The 27,792-nt window shown below is 48.7% G+C and overlaps 1 protein-coding gene across 1 annotated transcript in view; it reads left to right on the top strand.

The window, feature by feature from the left end:
* LOC144784983 (fatty acyl-CoA hydrolase precursor, medium chain-like) overlaps window positions 1-27,792 on the top strand; it is a 221,560-nt gene that overhangs the window by 29,034 nt on the left and 164,734 nt on the right. Inside the window, exons 2-3 of the mRNA XM_078664103.1 lie at window positions 14,293-14,497; window positions 16,527-16,665. Of these exons, the coding sequence (XP_078520229.1) occupies window positions 14,293-14,497; window positions 16,527-16,665 (344 nt within the window). The remainder of the gene's footprint in view (window positions 1-14,292; window positions 14,498-16,526; window positions 16,666-27,792) is intronic.

Here is a 27,792-nt window from a genome sequence, read left to right as displayed (position 1 = left end):
CGGTCTTCATCTTGACAAAATCTGTTTTTTTTGTGGGCACGAAAGATAATCCTTTGGATAAAATACTTTCTTCAGCTGTTGTTAATATCCTATTTGAGAGGTTGAAAATCGGAGAGACCGCTAGTTTTTGTATTGTTTTTGGCGGGTTGTCATCTCCCAAGGCTGATTGTAGCGTTGTCTCCCTCTGGAGCTCGTTTGGCCTCGTCCTAAAAAAGAGGAATTTGATGACTGTCCTTGGGGTTGTTGCATTTGGTTCCATTTGCGATTTTTATTATTAGATCTACTATTGTTTATATCGCTATCGTCCCCCGAGGAAGAGGTGTCCGAGAATGTAATGAATTGTTTGCGGGATCTCCCACGGTTGTCAGATAAGTATCTCCTAGAATCTCCCTTGGTGTAAAAATCCGGTTGCAAGAATGGATATACGTTTTCAATCCTGAAATTCTTTTTATCCTTCTCAAATTGGTTTGATTTTTGGATTATGGTAAAGTCCTTAAATTCCTGAATCTCTTTGTTGACTTTTTCCAATAATCCTTTTGAATCTGTAATAGTTTGGTTATGGCTGATTTCTTCCTCTAACTTTGTGATTTCTTCGAGCTCAGCCTTAGAAATCCTGACCGCTGTTTCAATAGTAAGGACCATGAGGTCCCTACTACACTTAGTTTCTATAAAGCTGAACCCTTTCTTAAACACCGGGTCCTCCGTAAATATGACGGGAATATTTTTAATTTGCAATCCTCCAGGGATGGTACCTTCGCGGAGATGGTTTAACAAAAAATGACCATGTAGGTCCGTGCGTATTTGTTTCTTTTTGAGTCTTAAGAGTCTGTCAGATTCGTTCTGAGAGGTGGCTGTAGTACTCAAGGAGAAGGATGAAAAAATGGGTGGGTCGCTTAAGAGGTTCTTGATGTGGTTCTCACTATATGCAAAGGTGTCCTCCTCTGCCATATCTTTTGTAATGAGACGCGTTAAAAATACGTTAGATGTGTGTAAACAAACATAAAATAAAACAACTGTGAAAGAACAGATAAACCTCCACCAGAAAGACTTAAAAAAGTCGATAGAAAAATGGGGAATTTAACCCCTTGTACCTACCGCTAGTAGGAATTACCAAAAAGCCTCGCGAGACAGCTCCCGCTATACATAACCTAAGAACACTTTGGGTGGGCTCTTAATCAGCAAGGCTGAGCCAAAATTATGAATCAACAAAAAACAAATGCCTATACTGATATTGTTTAACAAAGATTTTGCCACCAGAGCAAAGAATGTTTATCCAAGCTGGGGAGTGCTTATAAGTAGCCTTTTATTAAATTGTCTTGATCCAAAAAACACAGGGGTATATTTGTATTAGTCATATACATCTGAGAACAAAAGCAACACTTTTACATACACTAAATACAATACGGACAAAAAAGGGGGTGAATAGATTCTTTAAAAACAATTCAACAAACATACCAAAGTCAGTCGTATCACAATCATACCTTACCATTCATACATGGAAAACATACAAAAACAAATACATACACGATTAAGTAAACAGATAAACAATCATGTAATGTATTAGGTCTGCTGCAATCTATACAATTTATATACACAATAATATTTACAAGTATAATTCCAAATTACTCAAAGAAATCAAGTATCAGCTTGAGATGTAAACAGCAATTTTTTATACGCCAGTAATGTGACACTGTATTCACACTAAAGGACAGAAACCTATCGAAGGAAAGCAGACACTGAGCATGGAACGGCCTACGCGTTTCAAATCCCAGGGTTTTTAGCCGGGATTTTCGTCAGGGCCAGGTCATTCTAAAAAAAAAAGAAGAGAAAAAAGAGAATTCTATCGTGTGGATCTATAAAACTATTATAGTAGAATATCAAGAGCGCTCTTCAGCATAACCACCCAAGGAGCTTTCTGCTTACCACTATGGAAAATATCCAGGGAAGGAGTAAAACCTGTGTGATGAAAAGAACAACATGTAGAGGACTATATGAGTGAGTTGAAAAACACGCAACGAAAATGAGGTTTGCCATGTGTCAAAACAAAGTTTACCTTAGCGGTATCTTGTGTTGTTGCAAGTTCAAGTAGGGGGCCTGTAACAGAGCAACGTTCGTTTTAGTGTGGCATGATCGAAGACAGGGCTCATGAATCAAACCAAAAAAGGGGGTTGTAGAGTGCTTACCAGCCAGTTGTGGTCAAATGCGTCCTTGAACGAGGACAATGCGGGTACAGATTTGAATCAATTTCTTCCAAAAAAGCGGCCTCTATTTGAAAGGGAAAAACGAAGGGCTCGTTTATTCCATGTACCAGATTACTGTGGGCATATTTGACAAACAACCTAGTCCTGTTCGGGCTTACCGGCATGAAGCTCCGTTGTTCTCAATCAATCGGCGTCCCCTGTAGCACTGCTCTCTCGCGCATGCGTGGAGAGTAGAGAAACTTTGCAAGGCTACTCAATATATGTAACGCAAATGCGCATGCGTGGGACAAAGACAGGCCGAGAGGGCATTTCCTCGCGCATGCGTGGAGAGTAGGGAGACATTGCAGGTCTAATCAATATATAGCGCTAATGCGCGAAACAAAGGCAGGCCGGGGGGGCATTTCCTGGTGTAATATATATTGCGCATGTATAGCGTCCCATAGATTCATTGTGTGGTGTTATAACTCCCAAGTTATAGCTTATATATCTCTGAAATCTCATTAAGTCCTTTGACTGCTGTGTCAAACTTTACAATTAAGTGGGCTTCCCTTTTGGATAATTTCAGCTCCATGTCTCCTCCTCGTGCATCTTTTTCAACACGTGAGATCACAGTCCATTTAAGGTCACTGAGCAGATGTTTACAACGTTTCCAATGGTTAACTAACGGGGCAGTGTCGATCCCATTTTTTATTCTGGATTTATGTTGTGTGATTCGTGTCCGAATTTCCTGATTAGTTTTTCCGATGTAAAGTAACCCTCTCGGCCTGTCTTTGTCCCACGCATGCGCATTTGCGTTACATATATTGAGTAGCCTTGCAAAGTTTCTCTACTCTCCACGCATGCGCGAGAGAGCAGTGCTACAGGGGACGCCGATTGATTGAGAACAACGGAGCTTCATGCCGGTAAGCCCGAACAGGACTAGGTTGTTTGTCAAATATGCCCACAGTAATCTGGTACATGGAATAAACGAGCCCTTCGTTTTTCCCTTTCAAATAGAGGCCGCTTTTTTGGAAGAAATTGATTCAAATCTGTACCCGCATTGTCCTCGTTCAAGGACGCATTTGACCACAACTGGCTGGTAAGCACTCTACAACCCCCTTTTTTGGTTTGATTCATGAGCCCTGTCTTCGATCATGCCACACTAAAACGAACGTTGCTCTGTTACAGGCCCCCTACTTGAACTTGCAACAACACAAGATACCGCTAAGGTAAACTTTGTTTTGACACATGGCAAACCTCATTTTCGTTGCGTGTTTTTCAACTCACTCATATAGTCCTCTACATGTTGTTCTTTTCATCACACAGGTTTTACTCCTTCCCTGGATATTTTCCATAGTGGTAAGCAGAAAGCTCCTTGGGTGGTTATGCTGAAGAGCGCTCTTGATATTCTACTATAATAGTTTTATAGATCCACACGATAGAATTCTCTTTTTTCTCTTCTTTTTTTTTTTTTTTTTTTTTTTAGAATGACCTGGCCCTGACGAAAATCCCGGCTAAAAACCCTGGGATTTGAAACGCGTAGGCCGTTCCATGCTCAGTGTCTGCTTTCCTTCGATAGGTTTCTGTCCTTTAGTGTGAATACAGTGTCACATTACTGGCGTATAAAAAATTGCTGTTTACATCTCAAGCTGATACTTGATTTCTTTGAGTAATTTGGAATTATACTTGTAAATATTATTGTGTATATAAATTGTATAGATTGCAGCAGACCTAATACATTACATGATTGTTTATCTGTTTACTTAATCGTGTATGTATTTGTTTTTGTATGTTTTCCATGTATGAATGGTAAGGTATGATTGTGATACGACTGACTTTGGTATGTTTGTTGAATTGTTTTTAAAGAATCTATTCACCCCCTTTTTTGTCCGTATTGTATTTAGTGTATGTAAAAGTGTTGCTTTTGTTCTCAGATGTATATGACTAATACAAATATACCCCTGTGTTTTTTGGATCAAGACAATTTAATAAAAGGCTACTTATAAGCACTCCCCAGCTTGGATAAACATTCTTTGCTCTGGTGGCAAAATCTTTGTTAAACAATATCAGTATAGGCATTTGTTTTTTGTTGATTCATAATTTTGGCTCAGCCTTGCTGATTAAGAGCCCACCCAAAGTGTTCTTAGGTTATGTATAGCGGGAGCTGTCTCGCGAGGCTTTTTGGTAATTCCTACTAGCGGTAGGTACAAGGGGTTAAATTCCCCATTTTTCTATCGACTTTTTTAAGTCTTTCTGGTGGAGGTTTATCTGTTCTTTCACAGTTGTTTTATTTTATGTTTGTTTACACACATCTAACGTATTTTTAACGCGTCTCATTACAAAAGATATGGCAGAGGAGGACACCTTTGCATATAGTGAGAACCACATCAAGAACCTCTTAAGCGACCCACCCATTTTTTCATCCTTCTCCTTGAGTACTACAGCCACCTCTCAGAACGAATCTGACAGACTCTTAAGACTCAAAAAGAAACAAATACGCACGGACCTACATGGTCATTTTTTGTTAAACCATCTCCGCGAAGGTACCATCCCTGGAGGATTGCAAATTAAAAATATTCCCGTCATATTTACGGAGGACCCGGTGTTTAAGAAAGGGTTCAGCTTTATAGAAACTAAGTGTAGTAGGGACCTCATGGTCCTTACTATTGAAACAGCGGTCAGGATTTCTAAGGCTGAGCTCGAAGAAATCACAAAGTTAGAGGAAGAAATCAGCCATAACCAAACTATTACAGATTCAAAAGGATTATTGGAAAAAGTCAACAAAGAGATTCAGGAATTTAAGGACTTTACCATAATCCAAAAATCAAACCAATTTGAGAAGGATAAAAAGAATTTCAGGATTGAAAACGTATATCCATTCTTGCAACCGGATTTTTACACCAAGGGAGATTCTAGGAGATACTTATCTGACAACCGTGGGAGATCCCGCAAACAATTCATTACATTCTCGGACACCTCTTCCTCGGGGGACGATAGCGATATAAACAATAGTAGATCTAATAATAAAAATCGCAAATGGAACCAAATGCAACAACCCCAAGGACAGTCATCAAATTCCTCTTTTTTAGGACGAGGCCAAACGAGCTCCAGAGGGAGACAACGCTACAATCAGCCTTGGGAGATGACAACCCGCCAAAAACAATACAAAAACTAGCGGTCTCTCCGATTTTCAACCTCTCAAATAGGATATTAACAACAGCTGAAGAAAGTATTTTATCCAAAGGATTATCTTTCGTGCCCACAAAAAAAACAGATTTTGTCAAGATGAAGACCGAGTTCATCGAATTTTGTCGGAAATTGCGCCTCACCACATTTTTTGCAGAGAACCCGTTCTCTACATCTTCAGAAGTTACCGGATTACGGAAAAAATCCACATTCTGTCCTCCTGGTCACAAAGTACCAAAAGAAGTAGTCATCTTCGAAAAAACGGTCCTCTCGGCCATTGCGGACATGGAGAAACAAAAGAAGTTCGTAAAATTTAACATTTCAAAGGATGAAACAAATGCACTTTCAATGTTAAAGAACGATAATACAATCACCATAAAACAAGCCGATAAGGGCGGTTCGATTGTCATTTGGGACACCAATGATTACAATACTGAAGTATTGAGGCAGCTAAACGACCAAATGTGCTACCGGAAGATTAGTAAAGACCCCACGCTAGAATTTCAAAACCTCCTGTTTCCCATTTTACAAGAAGGATTTGAGGCGGGCTTCTTAGGGCCTAAAGAGCTGGAATATTTACGAAATAAACACCCGAAAGTACCCCTTTTTTATGTCCTCCCAAAGGTCCACAAACATCAAACAAAGCCACCAGGGAGACCAATTGTGGCAGGGTGTGACTCCCTTTTGGAACCGGTGGCCAAATATGTCGACTGTTTTTTAAAACAGTTTATGAACTTAGTTGTCTCTTACCTAAAAGACACAACAGATTTCATCACCAAGTTGGATGGCATTAAATTTGAGAAAGAAAAGGATTTACTTGTAACACTAGATGTGATCCAGCTCTATACACAAATACCTCAGGATGAGGCTGTGGCAGTTTTGGAATACTTCCTGGACCTGCGACCTAGACCTGTCCAGGTACCCACAAAATTCCTTGTTGAATTGGCATCCTTTGCCTTAAAAAAGAACTACTTCAGCTTCGGTAATGATTTCTACCTCCAAATAAAGGGGGTGGCGATGGGGTGTCCCTTTGCGCCGGAGTTGGCAGTACTTTTTATGTCACTCTATGAAGAAAAGTACATCCACAACAACAATCCGTTTAAAGAACACATCACCACATGGTGGCGTTTTATAGACGATGTCTTTATGATTTGGACTGGGGGAGAAGAAAGCTTAACATCGTTTTTCAATTGGCTCAACAATAGAACAACGGACATACAGTTCAGTATATCATACTCAGACAAAAAAATTTCTTTTCTGGATGTCGAAGTGTTTCCGTTAGGAGGTACGTTAGCCACGTCCCTCTTCACTAAACCCACCGACAGGAATAAAGCATTACTATTTTCAAGTAATCATCCGCGAAGCCTAAAGGAAAATCTGCCCTATGGGCAATTTCTGCGAATTCGCAGAAACTGCTCATTACAGGAGGACTATAAACATCATGCTGAAAACCTTGTATCCAAATTGTGTGACAGGGGATACCCTAAAAAACTTGTCCGCAACTCCATGAAAAGGGCCAGATGGACCCCGAGGGAAAGTCTCCTCGAAAGGAAAAACAAATCTGCTTCCAACAGGCAAGTTTGTGTAACTACTTATTGTCCAAACGCCAATAATCTTAAAAGAATCATCCTGCAAAATTGGCACCTTGTAAAATACTTGGACAGTAGTATGGAAGCCCCTCCTTTATTTGCATTTAAAAAGGAGAGTAGCGTGGCCAATCATGTGATTAGAGCAGGAATCAAAAAAGACAAACAGCCATCGCTAAGACAGATGATGGGATTACCACCGATCACAGGCCACCACAAATGTGGCACTTGCCTGTGCTGCGAACTGACCGTCGAGGGATCCCTCTTCCAACATCGTGGGATATCATGGAAACATGACAGTTTCAGCAACTGTAGAACTAAATATGTCATATATGGCATTACCTGTCCATGTGGGTTACTTTACATCGGAAAAACTAATCAGGAAATTCGGACACGAATCACACAACATAAATCCAGAATAAAAAATGGGATCGACACTGCCCCGTTAGTTAACCATTGGAAACGTTGTAAACATCTGCTCAGTGACCTTAAATGGACTGTGATCTCACGTGTTGAAAAAGATGCACGAGGAGGAGACATGGAGCTGAAATTATCCAAAAGGGAAGCCCACTTAATTGTAAAGTTTGACACAGCAGTCAAAGGACTTAATGAGATTTCAGAGATATATAAGCTATAACTTGGGAGTTATAACACCACACAATGAATCTATGGGACGCTATACATGCGCAATATATATTACACCAGGAAATGCCCCCCCGGCCTGCCTTTGTTTCGCGCATTAGCGCTATATATTGATTAGACCTGCAATGTCTCCCTACTCTCCACGCATGCGCGAGGAAATGCCCTCTCGGCCTGTCTTTGTCCCACGCATGCGCATTTGCGTTACATATATTGAGTAGCCTTGCAAAGTTTCTCTACTCTCCACGCATGCGCGAGAGAGCAGTGCTACAGGGGACGCCGATTGATTGAGAACAACGGAGCTTCATGCCGGCAAGCCCGAACAGGACTAGGTTGTTTGTCAAATATGCCCACAGTAATCTGGTACATGGAATAAACGAGCCCTTCGTTTTTCCCTTTCAAATAGAGGCCGCTTTTTTGGAAGAAATTGATTCAAATCTGTACCCGCATTGTCCTCGTTCAAGGACGCATTTGACCACAACTGGCTGGTAAGCACTCTACAACCCCCTTTTTTGGTTTGATTCATGAGCCCTGTCTTCGATCATGCCACACTAAAACGAACGTTGCTCTGTTACAGGCCCCCTACTTGAACTTGCAACAACACAAGATACCGCTAAGGTAAACTTTGTTTTGACACATGGCAAACCTCATTTTCGTTGCGTGTTTTTCAACTCACTCATATAGTCCTCTACATGTTGTTCTTTTCATCACACAGGTTTTACTCCTTCCCTGGATATTTTCCATAGTGGTAAGCAGAAAGCTCCTTGGGTGGTTATGCTGAAGAGCGCTCTTGATATTCTACTATAATAGTTTTATAGATCCACACGATAGAATTCTCTTTTTTCTCTTCTTCTTTTTTTAGAATGACCTGGCCCTGACGAAAATCCCGGCTAAAAACCCTGGGATTTGAAACGCGTAGGCCGTTCCATGCTCAGTGTCTGCTTTCCTTCGATAGGTTTCTGTCCTTTAGTGTGAATACAGTGTCACATTACTGGCGTATAAAAAATTGCTGTTTACATCTCAAGCTGATACTTGATTTCTTTGAGTAATTTGGAATTATACTTGTAAATATTATTGTGTATATAAATTGTATAGATTGCAGCAGACCTAATACATTACATGATTGTTTATCTGTTTACTTAATCGTGTATGTATTTGTTTTTGTATGTTTTCCATGTATGAATGGTAAGGTATGATTGTGATACGACTGACTTTGGTATGTTTGTTGAATTGTTTTTAAAGAATCTATTCACCCCCTTTTTTGTCCGTATTGTATTTAGTGTATGTAAAAGTGTTGCTTTTGTTCTCAGATGTATATGACTAATACAAATATACCCCTGTGTTTTTTGGATCAAGACAATTTAATAAAAGGCTACTTATAAGCACTCCCCAGCTTGGATAAACATTCTTTGCTCTGGTGGCAAAATCTTTGTTAAACAATATCAGTATAGGCATTTGTTTTTTGTCGAGATCTAAATGAGGCCCTGGGATACAATAGCATTTATACTTCAGAGGACGGGATATCCGTCACTTCTGTGACGTAGTAACCCGTCTGCGAGATCTAAATCAGACCCTAGGATACAATAGCATTTATACTTCAGAGGACGGGATATCCGTTACCGTTGTGATGGAGTAACCTGTCCGCCGAGATCTAAATCAGGCCCTAGGATACAATAGCATTTATACTTCAGAGGACGGGATATCCGTCACCGTTGTGATGGAGTAACCCGTCTGCGAGATCTAAATCAGGCCCTAGGATACAATAGCATTTATATTTCAGAGGACGGGATATCCGTCACCGTTGTGATGGAGTAACCCGTCTGCGAGATCTAAATCAGGCCCTGGGATACAATAGCATTTATATTTCAGAGGACGGGATATCCGTCACTGCTGTGACGTAGTAACCCGTCCGCTGAGATCTAAATCAGGCCCTGGGATACAATAGCATTTATATTTCAGAGGACGGGATATCCGTCCCCGTTGTGACGGAGTAACCCGTCTGCGAGATCTAAATCAGGCCCTAGGATACAATAGCATTTATATTACGGCGGACGGGATATCCATCACCGTTGTGATGGAGTAAACCATCCGCCGAGATCTAAATCAGGCTGTAGGATACAATAGCATTTATATTTCAGAGGACAGGATATCCGGCCCCATTGTGACGGAGTAACCCGTCTGCGAGATCTAAATCAGGCCCTAGGATACAATAGCAGTTATATTTCAGAGGACGGGATATCCGTCACCGTTGTGACGGAGTAACCCGTCCACCGAGATCTAAATCAGGCCCTAGGATACAATAGCATTTATATTACGGCGGACGGGATATCCATCACCGTTGTGATGGAGTAAACCATCCGCCGAGATCTAAATCAGGCTGTAGGATACAATAGCATTTATATTTCAGAGGACGGGATATCCGTCCCCGTTGTGACGGAGTAACCCGTCTGCGAGATCTAAATCAGGCCCTAGGATACAATAGCATTTATATTTCAGAGGACAGGATATCCGTCACCGTTGTGATGGAGTAACCCGTCTGCGAGATCTAAACAGGCCCTAGGATACAATAGCATTTATATTTCAGAGGACGGGATATCCGTCACTGCTGTGATGGAGTAACCCGTCCGCCGAGATCTAAATCAGGCCCTGGGATACAATAGCATTTATATTTCAGAGGACGGGATATCCGTCACTGCTGTGATGGAGTAACCCGTCCGCCGAGATCTAAATCAGGCCCTGGGATACAATAGCATTTATATTTCACAGGACGGGATATCCGTCACTGCTGTGACGTAGTAACCCGTCCGCTGAGATCTAAATCAGGCCCTGGGATACAATAGCATTTATATTTCAGAGGACGGGATATCCGTCCCCGTTGTGACGGAGTAACCCGTCTGCGAGATCTAAATCAGGCCCTAGGATACAATAGCATTTATATTACGGCGGACGGGATATCAATCACCGTTGTGATGGAGTAAACCATCCGCCGAGATCTAAATCAGGCTGTAGGATACAATAGCATTTATATTTCAGAGGACGGGATATCCGTCCCCATTGTGACGGAGTAACCCGTCTGCGAGATCTAAATCAGGCCCTAGGATACAATAGCATTTATATTTCAGAGGACGGGATATCCGTCACCGTTGTGACGGAGTAACCCGTCCACCGAGATCTAAATCAGGCCCTAGGATACAATAGCATTTATATTTCAGAGGACGAGATATCCGTCCCCGTTGTGACGGAGTAACCCGTCTGCCGAGATCTAAATCAGGCCCTAGGATACAATAGCATTTATATTTCAGAGGACGGGATATCCGTCACCGTTATGATGGAGTAACCCGTCCACCGAGATCTAAATCAGGCCCTAGGATACAATAGCATTTATATTTCAGAGGACGGGATATCCGTCCCCGTTGTGATGGAGTAACCCGTCTGCGAGATCTAAATCAGGCCCTAGGATACAATAGCATTTATATTTCAGAGGACGGGATATCCGTCCCCGTTGTGACGGAGTAACCCGTCGACGAGATCTAAATCAGACCCTAGGATACAATAGCATTTATATTTCAGAGGACGGGATATCCGTCCCCGTTGTGACGGAGTAACCCGTCTGCGAGATCTAAATCAGGCCCTAGGATATAATAGCATTTATATTTCAGAGGACGGGATATCCGTCCCCGTTGTGACGGAGTAACCCGTCGACGAGATCTAAATCAGACCCTAGGATACAATAGCATTTATATTTCAGAGGACGGGATATCCGTCACCGTTGTGATGGAGTAACCCGTCTGCGAGATCTAAATCAGGCCCTAGGATACAATAGCATTTATATTTCACAGGACGGGATATCCGTCCCCGTTGTGACGGAGTAACCCGTCGACGAGATCTAAATCAGACCCTAGGATACAATAGCATTTATATTTCAGAGGACGGGATATCCGTCCCCGTTGTGACGGAGTAACCCGTCTGCGAGATCTAAATCAGGCCCTAGGATTCAATAGCATTTATACTTCAGAGGACGGGATATCCGTCACCGTTATGATGGAGTAACCCATCTACCGAGATCTAAATCAGGCCCTAGGATACAATAGCATTTATATTTCAGAGGACGGGATATCCGTCACCGTTGTGATGGAGTAAGCCGTCTGCGAGATCTAAATCAAGCCCTAGGATACAATAGCATTTATATTTCAGAGGACGGGATATCCGTCACCGTTATGATGGAGTAACCCGTCCACCGAGATCTAAATCAGGCCCTAGGATACAATAGCATTTATATTTCAGAGGACGGGATATCCGTCACCGTTGTGATGGAGTAACCCGTCTGCGAGATCTAAATCAGGCCCTAGGATACAATAGCATTTATATTTCACAGGACGGGATATCCGTCCCCGTTGTGACGGAGTAACCCGTCGACGAGATCTAAATCAGACCCTAGGATACAATAGCATTTATATTTCAGAGGACGGGATATCCGTCCCCGTTGTGACGGAGTAACCCGTCTGCGAGATCTAAATCAGGCCCTAGGATACAATAGCATTTATACTTCAGAGGACAGGATATCCGTCACCGTTATGATGGAGTAACCCGTCCACCGAGATCTAAATCAGGCCCTAGGATACAATAGCATTTATATTTCAGAGGACGGGATATCCGTCACCTTTGTGATGGAGTAACCCGTCTGCGAGATCTAAACAGGCCCTAGGATACAATAGCATTTATATTTCAGAGGACGGGATATCCGTCACTGCTGTGATGGAGTAACCCGTCCGCCGAGATCTAAATCAGGCCCTGGGATACAATAGCATTTATATTTCAGAGGATGGGATATCTGTCACCGCTGTGACGGAGTAACCCATCTGTCGAGATCTAAATCAGTCTCTAGGATACAATAGCATTTATATTTCAGAGGACGGGATATCCGTCCCCGTTGTGATGGAGTAACCCGTCCGCTGAGATCTAAATCAGGCCCTGGGATACAATAGCATTTATACTTCAGAGGACGGGATATCCGTCACTGTTGTGACGTAGTAACCCGTCTGCGAGATCTAAATCAGACCCTAGGATACAATAGCATTTATATTTCAGAGGACGGGATATCCGTCGCCGTTGTGATGGAGTAAACCATCCGCCGAGATCTAAATCAGGCTGTAGGATACAATAGCATTTATATTTCAGAGGACGGGATATCCGTCCCCATTGTGACGGAGTAACCCGTCTGCGAGATCTAAATCAGGCCCTAGGATACAATAGCATTTATATTTCAGAGGACGGGATATCCGTCACCGTTGTGATGGAGTAACCCGTCCACCGAGATCTAAATCAGACCCTAGGATACAATAGCATTTATACTTCAGAGGACGGGATATCCGTTACCGTTGTGATGGAGTAACCTGTCCGCCGAGATCTAAATCAGGCCCTAGGATACAATAGCATTTATACTTCAGAGGACGGGATATCCGTCACCGTTGTGATGGAGTAACCCGTCTGCGAGATCTAAATCAGGCCCTAGGATACAATAGCATTTATATTTCAGAGGACGGGATATCCGTCACCGTTGTGATGGAGTAACCCGTCTGCGAGATCTAAATCAGGCCCTGGGATACAATAGCATTTATACTTCAGAGGACAGGATATCCGTCACCGTTATGATGGAGTAACCCGTCTGCGAGATCTAAATCAGGCCCTAGGATACAATAGCATTTATATTTCAGAGGACGGGATATCCGTCACTGTTGTGACGTAGTAACCCGTCCGCCGAGATCTAAATCAGGCCCTAGAGATGTCCGTCAGGCAGAGACCGTTGTCTTTCAGAGTCTCTGCTGAAGGTACTGACATGATGCTGTGTGGCCGCCAGTTACTGCCAGTGCTGCTTAGCGCGATGGGGCCGGGTGGGGGGAGGGAAGTCGAAAGACGATGGAATTGGATTTATTTATTTATTTAATTTATCCTATTCTGTCACCTGTCCACTCCTGCACCTTCCGCCCGGCCCCGCTCTACCACCCACCCACGCTTTCCTGCAACGGCCGTCGCTGGCTGGGCGCCATGTTTAATACACCCGCTCAGCACAGTTTTTTCTAAAACAAACACCCACTTTAGAGTTTCATATTGGGAAAAAAAACAATAAAAAAAAAACTGTTGCTGACACACTTGGAGTTTCCTCCCAGCACATGCGGATCATTTCTTGGATTTCCACCTTGGCACCGTCAGGCTTTCCCAAACAGGTAAAAAGGTGTATCTGGACATGAGTCCTAAACATGCCTGGGGTACTGTGCTCGATGGCCAGTGTCCACCGGACCAGGGGTCTACAGTTGTATCTGGTGGAGCCAGCGTACTCTCCGCGTGGGAAACATGGCGCCTCCCTTGACTCTACACTGAGCGGCAGGGTCACCAGTGAGGTGGGCGGGAGATTCATGTGTGAAGGAGTACCCTGTCTGCCAAACCCTAAACTAGGCACCAAGTAGCTGGAGAGAAGGCAATCAGGCCGAGGCCGGCTTCTCATCGGATTAAATACATATTCCACTGAGTATGATGACGCATCCTGAATTACAGACCCTTGCTCATGCTTATGGCTTCATCCCCCTGATTTTTGGGTGCTACAACAACTACTTTGGTTGCATTAGATGTTGCTCTATATGTACCTTATTTCACAAAAAGCAGGCACTGACTGGCCCTGTCTCTTGGTCTCCACACTTCCATAGGAAGCTCTGCTCCCAACCCTCGGGTGCAGATCAAGCAAGGCTGGCTGGAGGGGCTGCGGCTCACCGTGAAGGGAACAAACCGAACCGTCAGCGGCTTTCTGGGGGTCCCATTCGCCAAACCGCCTGTGGGATCCAGGCGCTTTGCTCAACCAGAACCGCCTGAGCCATGGACCGGTGTAAGGAACGCAACATCCAACCCGCCAATGTAAGAGCCGTCTCTTCTCTGGGGTCTGCACCTCAAACACATGCAATCAGTAACATGGCAGCAGCATTTAGTAAACTTATGCATACATGGGTTTGTTTTATTTACTTCTAAGTTACCTTTGATGTAAGTTGCAGTGGGATACACAGTGAGTACAAGCCTTTGTGATGATTTTACTGACAAGACGCAATTATGCACCTTGGGTCACATGTATCAAGTATTTTTGCATTTGCAAATGAGCCAATTCTCAGATTCAGCCCATTTGTGGAAGCAAAAAATGCTTTTCACATGAATGAAACTCTATGTTGTAATTTGGCAACCTGCTACCGAATCACAAAATGGGTTTGCAATTTGGTATTCGAAGGGGTGTGTTTAGAGCGTCCCTTCCGAATACTGAACCGCTATGGTATATACGAATGTTTTGTGACCCTGAATGCGGACGCAAAACATTAGCATTCCACCACCAACTTCAAGTATGTGGTAACCCATTCACAAAAGGGGAGGGGTGCCCAAGGGACCCCTCCCCCTTTGTGAATGGAACATTTTTTCAGAGCAGGCAGTGGTCCCACAGACGACTGCCTACTCTTAAAAAAATGAAGAGATTCTGAGTAGAAAAACGTTAGGGGTCCATGAAAGCCATACTCCCTTGACTCCCCCAGGTGTTTAGGTTTCAGAAATGTATGGGTTTGGTAGGTTTCTCTATATGGCCGCCGAGCCCGGGGCCAAAAACTCAGGTGTGCCCCTTGCAAAACCAGGTCATTTCAATGCCTCAACAATACATTTTGGGCCCTTCCATGCCGTAAGTACTTGGGCCAACCACACAAGTGAGGTACCATTTTATCTTGAGACCTGGGGCAAAGCTTGGTGGAAGGAAAATGTGTTTTTTCTGATTCCAGAAGATTGTGGCACAATAATGCAAGGAAAAAATTTGACTTTAGTCACATTTTGAGGTTTGCATTGCATTGTGGGTAAGAAAAGTTGTTGGGATCCATGAGAGGCACACCACCCAGTACTCCCCATTGTTTTTAGTTTGCAAAAATATCTAGTGTTGGTAGATTTTCCTTAGAGACCAGCTACACCATGGCAGAGAAAGTCAAACAAGACAAATATTATTACTGCCTATCCATCTGTTCTTCCAATGCACACACATACTTTTTGTATTTGGCACAAGGGTGAGTGAAAGGTTCGAAATGTATATTTTATAACCAAGAGATTTGACAAAAACGAAATGCACTGTTAATAATTAAAAGGTTAAAAACCTGAACCAATGACTCACAGCTCGTGAGCTGTAAACCTACGTCAAGGCACCAACCTCTTTATAGGCCAGTCACACACCTTTCATACTTGACACAGACATTCACACCAAGAGGAGGCAGTGGTCCCTGGGACTACCGCCTGCTCTTAAAAAATATTTGTGCTACCAGTCAAAAAGGGGAAGGGGTCCCCTGGGGACCCTTTCTTGTTTGCAAGTGGCTTACCACCTAGTTGAAGTAGGAGGTAAACTGCGAGTGCGGTCGCGAAACAATCGTACATTGAAGTGCAACTCGCTATTAGGAAGGGACCCCCTTGGCACGCCCCTTCCTAATAGCGAGTCGCAAACCCTTTTTGGCGAATCGATGATAAGTTACAGAGTCGCAAATTAGGGTTTGTACATAGGGCAGACCTATTTTGCGGTCGCAAACGGGCCGTTTTCCCGCTAGCGACTACAAAGAACGGTCATTCATCTGGCTCATCAAGTTTACAGGATCACCTCCAGCATGGGATCCACTGCTGAGCATCGGCCTCGCGGTCTGAAGAGGTTTGTAATGGAACGTTTCTAAATGTAATCCGCTAAAACGACCTGAGGTGCTCTTGTGTACACAAAGTTGTTGTTGCTATGGAAAATGACAAATTAAGTAATAAAAAGTCCTGCTAATTCATACAGTAAAGAGAAACCCCCTATCAGAGCGAAGGGCTAGAGTTCAAAGGTCGCCCTCCTGCCGTGACAGACGCAGTCCTGCCTGGATGACCTGTCCATGTGTTCTTTCCATAGGTGCCCACAGATGAGGACGGAGGATAGGATGATTGAAGATTTATTTAAAACCAGGATTCCAGCAGCGCCTGTTTCTGAAGACTGCCTGTACCTCAATCTCTACACCCCCTCTCACGCCAGCAGGACCTCAAGGCTGCCGGTGAGTGACCCTGCAGTAAAGCGTCCTTAGCCTTACCACTGCCCACTGGGTGGAGGCTGCCGGTGAGTGACCCTGGAGTAAAGCATCCTTAGCCCTAACACTGCCCACTGGGTGGAGGCTGCCGGTGAGTGACCCTGGAGTAAAGCGTCCTTAGCCTTACCTCTGCCCACTGGGTGGAGGCTGCCGGTGAGTGACCCTGGAGTAAAGCATCCTTAGCCCTAACACTGCCCACTGGGTGGAGGCTGCCGGTGAGTGACCCTGGAGTAAAGCGTCCTTAACCATACCACTGCCCACTGGGTGGAGGCTGCCGGTGAGTGACCCTGGAGTAAAGCGTCCTTAGCCTTACCACTGCCCACTGGGTGGAGGCTGCCGGTGAGTGACCCTGGAGTAAAGCGTCCTTAGCCTTACCACTGCCCACTGGGTGGAGGCTGCCGGTGAGTGACCCTGGAGTAAAGCGTCCTTAGCCTTACCACTGCCCACTGGGTGGAGGCTGCCGGTGAGTGACCCTGGAGTAAAGCGTCCTTAGCCTTACCACTGCCCACTGGGTGGAGGCTGCCGGTGAGTGACCCTTGAGTAAAGCGTCCTTAGCCTTACCACTGCCCACTGGGTGGAGGCTGCCGGTGAGTGACCCTTGAGTAAAGCGTCCTTAGCCTTACCACTGCCCACTGGGTGGAGGCTGCCGGTGAGTGACCCTTGAGTAAAGCGTCCTTAGCCTTACCACTGCCCACTGGGTGGAGGCTGCCGGTGAGTGACCCTGGAGTAAAGCGTCCTTAGCCTTACCACTGCCCACTGGCTGGAGGCTGCCGGTGAGTGACCCCGGAGTAAAGCGTCCTTAACCTTACCACTGCCCACTGGGTGGAGGCTGCCGGTGAGTGACCCTGGAGTAAAGCGTCCTTAACCTTACCACTGCCCACTGGCTGGAGGCTGCCGGTGAGTGACCCTGGAGTAAAGCGTCCTTAGCCCTAACACTGCCCACTGGGTGGAGGCTGCCAGTGAGTGACCCTTGAGTAAAGCGTCCTTAGCCTTACCACTGCCCACTGGGTGGAGGCTGCCAGTGAGTGACCCTTGAGTAAAGAGTCCTTAACCTTACCTCTGCCCACTGGGTGGAGGCTGCCGGTGAGTGACCCTGGAGTAAAGAGTCCTTAACCTTACCTCTGCCCACTGGGTGGAGGCTGCCGGTGAGTGACCCTGCAGTAAAGCGTCCTTCACCTTACCTCTGCCCACTGGGTGGAGGCTGCCGGTGAGTGACCCTGGAGTAAAGAGTCCTTAACCTTACCTCTGCTCACTGGGTGGAGGCTGCCGGTGAGTGACCCTGGAGTAAAGCGTCCTTCACCTTACCTCTGCCCACTGGGTGGAGGCTGCCGGTGAGTGACCCTGGAGTAAAGCGTCCTCAGCCTTACCACTGCCTACTGGCTGGAGGCTGCCGGTGAGTGACCCCGGAGTAAAGCGTCCTTAACCTTACCACTGCCCACTGGGTGGAGGCTGCCGGTGAGTGACCCTGGAGTAAAGCGTCCTTAACCTTACCACTGCCCACTGGCTGGAGGCTGCCGGTGAGTGACCCTGGAGTAAAGCGTCCTTAGCCCTAACACTGCCCACTGGGTGGAGGCTGCCAGTGAGTGACCCTTGAGTAAAGCGTCCTTAGCCTTACCACTGCCCACTGGGTGGAGGCTGCCAGTGAGTGACCCTTGAGTAAAGAGTCCTTAACCTTACCTCTGCCCACTGGGTGGAGGCTGCCGGTGAGTGACCCTGGAGTAAAGAGTCCTTAACCTTACCTCTGCCCACTGGGTGGAGGCTGCCGGTGAGTGACCCTGCAGTAAAGCGTCCTTCACCTTACCTCTGCCCACTGGGTGGAGGCTGCCGGTGAGTGACCCTGGAGTAAAGAGTCCTTAACCTTACCTCTGCTCACTGGGTGGAGGCTGCCGGTGAGTGACCCTGGAGTAAAGCGTCCTTCACCTGACCTCTGCCCACTGGGTGGAGGCTGCCGGTGAGTGACCCTGGAGTAAAGCGTCCTCAGCCTTACCACTGCCCACTGGGTGGAGGCTGCCAGTGAGTGACCCTGGAGTAAAGCGTCCTTAGCCTTACCTCTGCCCACTGGGTGGAGGCTGCCGGTGAGTGACCCTGGAGTAAAGAGTCCTTAACCTTACCTCTGCCCACTGGGTGGAGGCTGCCGGTGAGTGACCCTGCAGTAAAGCGTCCTTCACCTTACCTCTGCCCACTGGGTGGAGGCTGCCGGTGAGTGACCCTGGAGTAAAGAGTCCTTAACCTTACCTCTGCTCACTGGGTGGAGGCTGCCGGTGAGTGACCCTGGAGTAAAGCGTCCTTAGCCTTACCTCTGCCCACTGGGTGGAGGCTGCCGGTGAGTGACCCTGGAGTAAAGCGTCCTTAACCTTACCACTGCCCACTGGCTGGAGGCTGCCGGTGAGTGACCCTGGAGTAAAGCGTCCTTAGCCCTAACACTGCCCACTGGGTGGAGGCTGCCAGTGAGTGACCCTTGAGTAAAGCGTCCTTAGCCTTACCACTGCCCACTGGGTGGAGGCTGCCAGTGAGTGACCCTTGAGTAAAGAGTCCTTAACCTTACCTCTGCCCACTGGGTGGAGGCTGCCGGTGAGTGACCCTGGAGTAAAGAGTCCTTAACCTTACCTCTGCCCACTGGGTGGAGGCTGCCGGTGAGTGACCCTGCAGTAAAGCGTCCTTCACCTTACCTCTGCCCACTGGGTGGAGGCTGCCGGTGAGTGACCCTGGAGTAAAGAGTCCTTAACCTTACCTCTGCTCACTGGGTGGAGGCTGCCGGTGAGTGACCCTGGAGTAAAGCATCCTTCACCTGACCTCTGCCCACTGGGTGGAGGCTGCCGGTGAGTGACCCTGGAGTAAAGCGTCCTCAGCCTTACCACTGCCCACTGGGTGGAGGCTGCCAGTGAGTGACCCTGGAGTAAAGCGTCCTTAGCCTTACCTCTGCCCACTGGGTGGAGGCTGCCGGTGAGTGACCCTGGAGTAAAGAGTCCTTAACCTTACCTCTGCCCACTGGGTGGAGGCTGCCGGTGAGTGACCCTGCAGTAAAGCGTCCTTCACCTTACCTCTGCCCACTGGGTGGAGGCTGCCGGTGAGTGACCCTGGAGTAAAGAGTCCTTAACCTTACCTCTGCTCACTGGGTGGAGGCTGCCGGTGAGTGACCCTGGAGTAAAGCGTCCTTAGCCTTACCTCTGCCCACTGGGTGGAGGCTGCCGGTGAGTGACCCTGGAGTAAAGCGTCCTCAGCCTTACCACTGCCCACTGGGTGGAGGCTGCCAGTGAGTGACCCTGGAGTAAAGCGTCCTTAGCCTTACCTCTGCCCACTGGGTGGAGGCTGCCAGTGAGTGACCCTGGAGTAAAGCGTCCTTCACCTTACCTCTGCCCACTGGGTGGAGGCTGCCGGTGAGTGACCCTGGAGTAAAGCGTCCTTAGCCTTACCTCTGCCCACTGGGTGGAGGCTGCCGGTGAGTGACCCTGGAGTAAAGCATCCTTAGCCCTAACACTGCCCACTGGGTGGAGGCTGCCGGTGAGTGACCCTGGAGTAAAGCGTCCTTAACCATACCACTGCCCACTGGGTGGAGGCTGCCGGTGAGTGACCCTGGAGTAAAGCGTCCTTAGCCTTACCACTGCCCACTGGGTGGAGGCTGCCGGTGAGTGACCCTGGAGTAAAGCGTCCTTAGCCTTACCACTGCCCACTGGGTGGAGGCTGCCGGTGAGTGACCCTTGAGTAAAGCGTCCTTAGCCTTACCACTGCCCACTGGGTGGAGGCTGCCGGTGAGTGACCCTTGAGTAAAGCGTCCTTAGCCTTACCACTGCCCACTGGGTGGAGGCTGCCGGTGAGTGACCCTTGAGTAAAGCGTCCTTAGCCTTACCACTGCCCACTGGGTGGAGGCTGCCGGTGAGTGACCCTGGAGTAAAGCGTCCTTAGCCTTACCACTGCCCACTGGCTGGAGGCTGCCGGTGAGTGACCCCGGAGTAAAGCGTCCTTAACCTTACCACTGCCCACTGGGTGGAGGCTGCCGGTGAGTGACCCTGGAGTAAAGCGTCCTTAACCTTACCACTGCCCACTGGCTGGAGGCTGCCGGTGAGTGACCCTGGAGTAAAGCGTCCTTAGCCCTAACACTGCCCACTGGGTGGAGGCTGCCGGTGAGTGACCCTGCAGTAAAGCGTCCTTCACCTTACCTCTGCCCACTGGGTGGAGGCTGCCGGTGAGTGACCCTGGAGTAAAGAGTCCTTAACCTTACCTCTGCTCACTGGGTGGAGGCTGCCGGTGAGTGACCCTGGAGTAAAGCGTCCTTCACCTTACCTCTGCCCACTGGGTGGAGGCTGCCGGTGAGTGACCCTGGAGTAAAGCGTCCTCAGCCTTACCACTGCCCACTGGCTGGAGGCTGCCGGTGAGTGACCCCGGAGTAAAGCGTCCTTAACCTTACCACTGCCCACTGGGTGGAGGCTGCCGGTGAGTGACCCTGGAGTAAAGCGTCCTTAACCTTACCACTGCCCACTGGCTGGAGGCTGCCGGTGAGTGACCCTGGAGTAAAGCGTCCTTAGCCCTAACACTGCCCACTGGGTGGAGGCTGCCAGTGAGTGACCCTTGAGTAAAGCGTCCTTAGCCTTACCACTGCCCACTGGGTGGAGGCTGCCAGTGAGTGACCCTTGAGTAAAGAGTCCTTAACCTTACCTCTGCCCACTGGGTGGAGGCTGCCGGTGAGTGACCCTGGAGTAAAGAGTCCTTAACCTTACCTCTGCCCACTGGGTGGAGGCTGCCGGTGAGTGACCCTGCAGTAAAGCGTCCTTCACCTTACCTCTGCCCACTGGGTGGAGGCTGCCGGTGAGTGACCCTGGAGTAAAGAGTCCTTAACCTTACCTCTGCTCACTGGGTGGAGGCTGCCGGTGAGTGACCCTGGAGTAAAGCGTCCTTCACCTTACCTCTGCCCACTGGGTGGAGGCTGCCGGTGAGTGACCCTGGAGTAAAGCGTCCTCAGCCTTACCACTGCCCACTGGGTGGAGGCTGCCAGTGAGTGACCCTGGAGTAAAGCGTCCTTAGCCTTACCTCTGCCCACTGGGTGGAGGCTGCCGGTGAGTGACCCTGGAGTAAAGAGTCCTTAACCTTACCTCTGCCCACTGGGTGGAGGCTGCCGGTGAGTGACCCTGCAGTAAAGCGTCCTTCACCTTACCTCTGCCCACTGGGTGGAGGCTGCCGGTGAGTGACCCTGGAGTAAAGAGTCCTTAACCTTACCTCTGCTCACTGGGTGGAGGCTGCTGGTGAGTGACCCTGGAGTAAAGCGTCCTTAGCCTTACCTCTGCCCACTGGGTGGAGGCTGCCGGTGAGTGACCCTGGAGTAAAGCGTCCTCAGCCTTACCACTGCCCACTGGGTGGAGGCTGCCAGTGAGTGACCCTGGAGTAAAGCGTCCTTAGCCTTACCTCTGCCCACTGGGTGGAGGCTGCCAGTGAGTGACCCTGGAGTAAAGCGTCCTTCACCTTACCTCTGCCCACTGGGTGGAGGCTGCCGATGAGTGACCCTGGAGTAAAGCGTCCTTAACCTTACCTCTGCCCACTGGGTGGAGGCTGCCGGTGAGTGACCCTGGAGTAAAGAGTCCTTAACCTTACCTCTGCTCCAAGTGTGTCTGGAGTCAACGGGTGATGTGGGTCCCACGGCACCTGTAAATACTCTCACTCTGTACTTTCTGAGTGTATCTGGAGTCAAGGGGTGATGTGGGTCCCGCGGCTCCTGTAAATACTCTCACTCTGTACTTTCTGAGTGTGTCTGGAGTCAAGGGGTGATGTGGGTCCAGCGGCACCTGTAAATACTCTCACTCTGTACTTTCTGAGTGTGTCTGGAGTCAAGGGGTGATGTGGGTCCAGCGGCACCTGTAAATACTCTCACTCTGTACTTTCTGAGTGTGTCTGGAGTCAAGGGGTGTGTGGGTCCCGTGGCACCTGTAAATACTCTCACTCTGTACTTTCTGAGTGTGTCTGGAGTCAAGGGGTGATGTGAGTCCAGCGGCACCTGTAAATACTCTCACTCTGTACTTTTTCCAAGTGTGTGTGGAGTCAAGGGGTGTGTGGGTCCCGCGGCACCTGTAAATACTCTCACTCTGTACTTTCTCCAAGTGTGTCTGGAGTCAACGGGTGATGTGGGTCCCACGGCACCTGTAAATACTCTCACTCTGTACTTTCTCCAAGTGTGTCTGGAGTCAACGGGTGATGTGGGTCCAGCGGCACCTGTAAATACTCTCACTCTGTACTTTCTCCAAGTGTGTCTGGAGTCAACGGGTGATGTGGGTCCCACGGCACCTGTAAATACTCTCACTCTGTACTTTCTGAGTGTGTCTGGAGTCAAGGGGTGATGTGGGTCCAGCGGCACCTGTAAATACTCTCACTCTGTACTTTCTGAGTGTGTCTGGAGTCAAGGGGTGTGTGGGTCCCGTGGCACCTGTAAATACTCTCACTCTGTACTTTCTGAGTGTGTCTGGAGTCAAGGGGTGATGTGGGTCCAGCGGCACCTGTAAATACTCTCACTCTGTACTTTCTGAGTGTGTCTGGAGTCAAGGGGTGATGTGGGTCCAGCGGCACCTGTAAATACTCTCACTCTGTACTTTCTGAGTGTGTCTGGAGTCAAGGGGTGTGTGGGTCCCGTGGCACCTGTAAATACTCTCACTCTGTACTTTCTGAGTGTGTCTGGAGTCAAGGGGTGATGTGGGTCCAGCGGCACCTGTAAATACTCTCACTCTGTACTTTCTGAGTGTGTCTGGAGTCAAGGGGTGATGTGAGTCCAGCGGCACCTGTAAATACTCTCACTCTGTACTTTTTCCAAGTGTGTGTGGAGTTAAGGGGTGTGTGGGTCCCGCGGCACCTGTAAATACTCTCACTCTGTACTTTCTCCAAGTGTGTCTGGAGTCAACGGGTGATGTGGGTCCCACGGCACCTGTAAATACTCTCACTCTGTACTTTCTGAGTGTGTCTGGAGTCAAGGGGTGATGTGGGTCCAGCGGCACCTGTAAATACTCTCACTCTGTACTTTCTGAGTGTGTCTGGAGTCAAGGGGTGTGTGGGTCCCGTGGCACCTGTAAATACTCTCACTCTGTACTTTCTGAGTGTGTCTGGAGTCAAGGGGTGATGTGGGTCCAGCGGCACCTGTAAATACTCTCACTCTGTACTTTCTGAGTGTGTCTGGAGTCAAGGGGTGATGTGGGTCCAGCGGCACCTGTAAATACTCTCACTCTGTACTTTCTGAGTGTGTCTGGAGTCAAGGGGTGTGTGGGTCCCGTGGCACCTGTAAATACTCTCACTCTGTACTTTCTGAGTGTGTCTGGAGTCAAGGGGTGATGTGGGTCCAGCGGCACCTGTAAATAATCTCACTCTGTACTTTCTGAGTGTGTCTGGAGTCAAGGGGTGATGTGAGTCCAGCGGCACCTGTAAATACTCTCACTCTGTACTTTTTCCAAGTGTGTGTGGAGTCAAGGGGTGTGTGGGTCCCGCGGCACCTGTAAATACTCTCACTCTGTACTTTCTCCAAGTGTGTCTGGAGTCAAGGGGTGATGTGAGTCCAGCGGCACCTGTAAATACTCTCACTCTGTACTTTCTCCAAGTGTGTCTGGAGTCAAGGGGTGATGTGGGTCCCGCGGCACCTGTAAATACTCTCACTCTGTACTTTCTCCAAGTGTGTGTGGAGTCAAGGGGTGATGTGGGTCCCGCGGCACATGTAAATACTCTCACTCTGTACTTTCTGAGTGTATCTGGAGTCAAGGGGTGATGTGAGTCCAGCGGCACCTGTAAATACTCTCACTCTGTACTTTCTCCAAGTGTGTCTGGAGTCAAGTGGTGATGTGAGTCCCGCAGCACCTGTAAATACTCTCACTCTGTACTTTCTCCAAGTGTGTCTGGAGTCAAGGGGTGATGTGGGTCCCGCGGCACCTGTAAATACTCTCACTCTGTACTTTCTCCAAGTGTGTCTGGAGTCAAGGGGTGATGTGGGTCCAGCGGCACCTGTAAATACTCTCACTCTGTACTTTCACCAAGTGTGTCTGGAGTCAAGCGGTGACGTGAGTCCCACGGCACCTGTAAATACTCTCACTCTGTACTTTCTCCAAGTGTATCTGGAGTAAAGGGGTGATGTGAGTCCAGCGGCATCTGTAAATACTCTCACTCTGTACTTTCTCCAAGTGTGTCTGGAGTCAACGGGTGATGTGGGTCCCACGGCACCTGTAAATACTCTCACTCTGTACTTTCTCCAAGTGTGTCTGGAGTCAACGGGTGATGTGGGTCCCGTGGCACCTGTAAATACTCTCACTCTGTACTTTCTGAGTGTGTCTGGAGTCAAGGGGTGATGTGGGTCCAGCGGCACCTGTAAATACTCTCACTCTGTACTTTCTGAGTGTGTCTGGAGTCAAGGGGTGATGTGAGTCCAGCGGCACCTGTAAATACTCTCACTCTGTACTTTTTCCAAGTGTGTGTGGAGTCAAGGGGTGATGTGAGTCCAGCGGCACCTGTAAATACTCTCACTCTGTACTTTCTGAGTGTGTCTGGAGTCAAGGGGTGATGTGGGTCCCGCGACACCTGTAAATACTCTCACTCTGTACTTTCTCCAAGTGTGTGTGGAGTCAAGGGGTGTGTGGGTCCCGCGGCACCTGTAAATACTCTCACTCTGTACTTTCTCCAAGTGTGTCTGAAGTCAAGGGGTGATGTGGGTCCAGCAGCACCTGTAAATAATCTCACTCTGTACTTTCTGAGTGTGTCTGGAGTCAAGCGGTGATGTGAGTCCAGCGGTGTTGGACTTGGCCCTTCTGGCAGGTTCACCCCTAGATGTGTCCCTGGTAGTTCCTGATGCGTGGGGTGTACAGGCTCGAGTCTGGTATGTGTGAACTCGTGAGAGTGAATGCTGCGAGATGGTGTATGCAGCATGTATGTGTCTAGTAGGGAAGTGCCACTTCTAGACATGGCTATGTGTGTGCTGTGAAGGTGCTGGAGTGTGATTGGCTGGAGCTGGTTGGCATGCCAGGCTCCAGGAAGTCTGGATGGGTCTGCCCGGTGGTGAGTGGGAGATTAGCATGAGTGATGGCTGGGGAGGAGTGTACCTGTTTCCTGAATGAGGCTGGGTTTTCCCCTGACAATGCTGGCTCCGCCCCCCTGTGGTGCGTCTAATGACCCAAGCCCTGCCAGTGAATAGAGAGGGTGGTTGAGGTAAACAGAGTACTCAAGAACCAGCTGCAACTGGTTTCCCCCCACCCTGCCCCCTGAGACAAAGGATTTACTGTATAAAAATGGGGCTGTGTCCCCACAGAAGTTGTTCTCTTCCAGGATCCTGAGGGGGCTGCTGCTGCTGTCGCTGGGCCAGAGGACCGCCACTTGGAGTGTCTCCCTGCCTGGAGACCCAGTGAGCTGGCCCTGGGCCCAGCCTTGCCCCCCTGCCTGCCTAGGAGGACTTTTGCTGGACTTTGTTGTCCTATAGCGCCTGGGGGCGCTGCATTTGATTGATAGCGCTGGGAGCACTTTTCTTTCCCCTTCTAGCGCTTAAGAGCGCTTTATTTGCTACTTTTGCGCAGGAGGCGCTTTAAAAATTCAGCTAGCGCTTGGGAGCGCTTTTCTGGCTCAGCCGGTGCCCACCCGGCGATTGCCCCATGTTGCCGATTTTGAAGTCCCCTGGCAGGTGCCCACCCTGCCAGGGACATTGTCGCCCGAAGATCGAGTGCCCACCTCAATTTATTGTCCTTTTTAAAGAGCCGGTGCCCACCCGGCATTTGCTGCTTATCGCCCGGGCCGCCACGCTGCCCGCGACGACCCGGAAGTGGTTGGCCGGCCGGCCAATCTGAGCGCGGCTGACCGGAAGTCCCGCCCACCGCAGCCGAGAGGACAGAGGAAGCCGGAAGCTGCCGGGAGCCGACCCCGGGATCCGGTGAGTGAGGAGGGAGAGCGGCACCTGCCTTCCCAGGGCTCCCGGGACCAAGGGAGAGCCCCGGAGCCCAAGAGCCGCCGCAGCACGACCGGGAGCAGAGTGGAGCTCCCCGGTGTGGAGAGAGCCCCCAAGAAGCGAGAGCTGCAGCACCTTCCTGCAGAGACCTGGTGAGTGGGAGGCGTGAGGGTTCGAGAGGAGGGGGAGGCGTCGGGGCACATTTCCGGTGCCAGGGTGTTCAGAGGCCCGAGGGGCCCTCCCCAAAAACTGAGTTCCCCAGAGTGGGGCTCCTCGATCGCGGAGGCATCTCACCAGAGCCTGAGAGGCTCCATCCGGGGGCAGTGTTGCGTGCACCCACGAGAGGTCCTGGAGGGCCGCATGTGTTCCGAGCCCAGCGAGGCTCCAACGACGGGGCATTTCTTTACTTAGAGCCCAGTGGGGCTCAGGGGGCAAAGTAGTGACGAGCCCTGAGAGGCCCGCGAGGGCATTTTGTTTTCCTGCCCACAAAAGGCTCAGGCGACCTGTTGAGCGTAGAGTCACGAGGGCTCTAGGGGCATCAGTTATTTTGAGCCTGAGAGGCTCCTGAGGGGCTAGTCCTTTGTCTAGAGCCCTGAGAGGCTCAGGGGACAGTCAGTTGGCCAGAGCCTGCGAGGCTCCAGTGTTGGCCCAAGCCTTGTCTCACACAGCTACCCAGCACTTCATGGGCAGCTGCCACGTTTAGGCCCCCTGACTTTGGACACATGGCGTCCTAGCCCCAACAAGGCCAGTTGGCCTAGGGACAGTCACAGGTGGTGACTAATGTGAGTTTGGCGCAATTGTTCATTTTCTGCACCTCTGAATGTGTTTTTATGCGTCATGTGCCTTGTTCTTACACCTCTGAATGTATTGTTGATGCATCATGTGTTTTCCTTCCTTACACCTCTGAATGAATGTTATGCATTGCATCATGTGTTATGTTCTTACACCCCTACAGGTATTGTGATACATAGGTGGTTGTTTTCTCCCTAGTGCAGGTGGTGCTAGTGAGATCCTGGTTACCAGTAGTTACTGGTTGTGTTATATTTTTTGTGCTACAGTGATTTACATTCTAAGTGCTATTTGTGAAAGTGTTACTTATGATTCCTGACAGTGGTCCAGGTGGCCCTGTCTTGTACATATCCCCTGTAAATTCTGCCCGTGCCTCTGGCACATTGTAAAGTGTGTGTTTTATCTAATGTGTTTTGGTGTAA

The sequence above is a fragment of the Lissotriton helveticus genome, chromosome 10 (assembly GCF_964261635.1).
Source record: "Lissotriton helveticus chromosome 10, aLisHel1.1, whole genome shotgun sequence".
NCBI classification, from domain to species: domain Eukaryota; kingdom Metazoa; phylum Chordata; class Amphibia; order Caudata; family Salamandridae; genus Lissotriton; species Lissotriton helveticus.
This window is presented reverse-complemented; position numbering and strand designations above follow the sequence as displayed.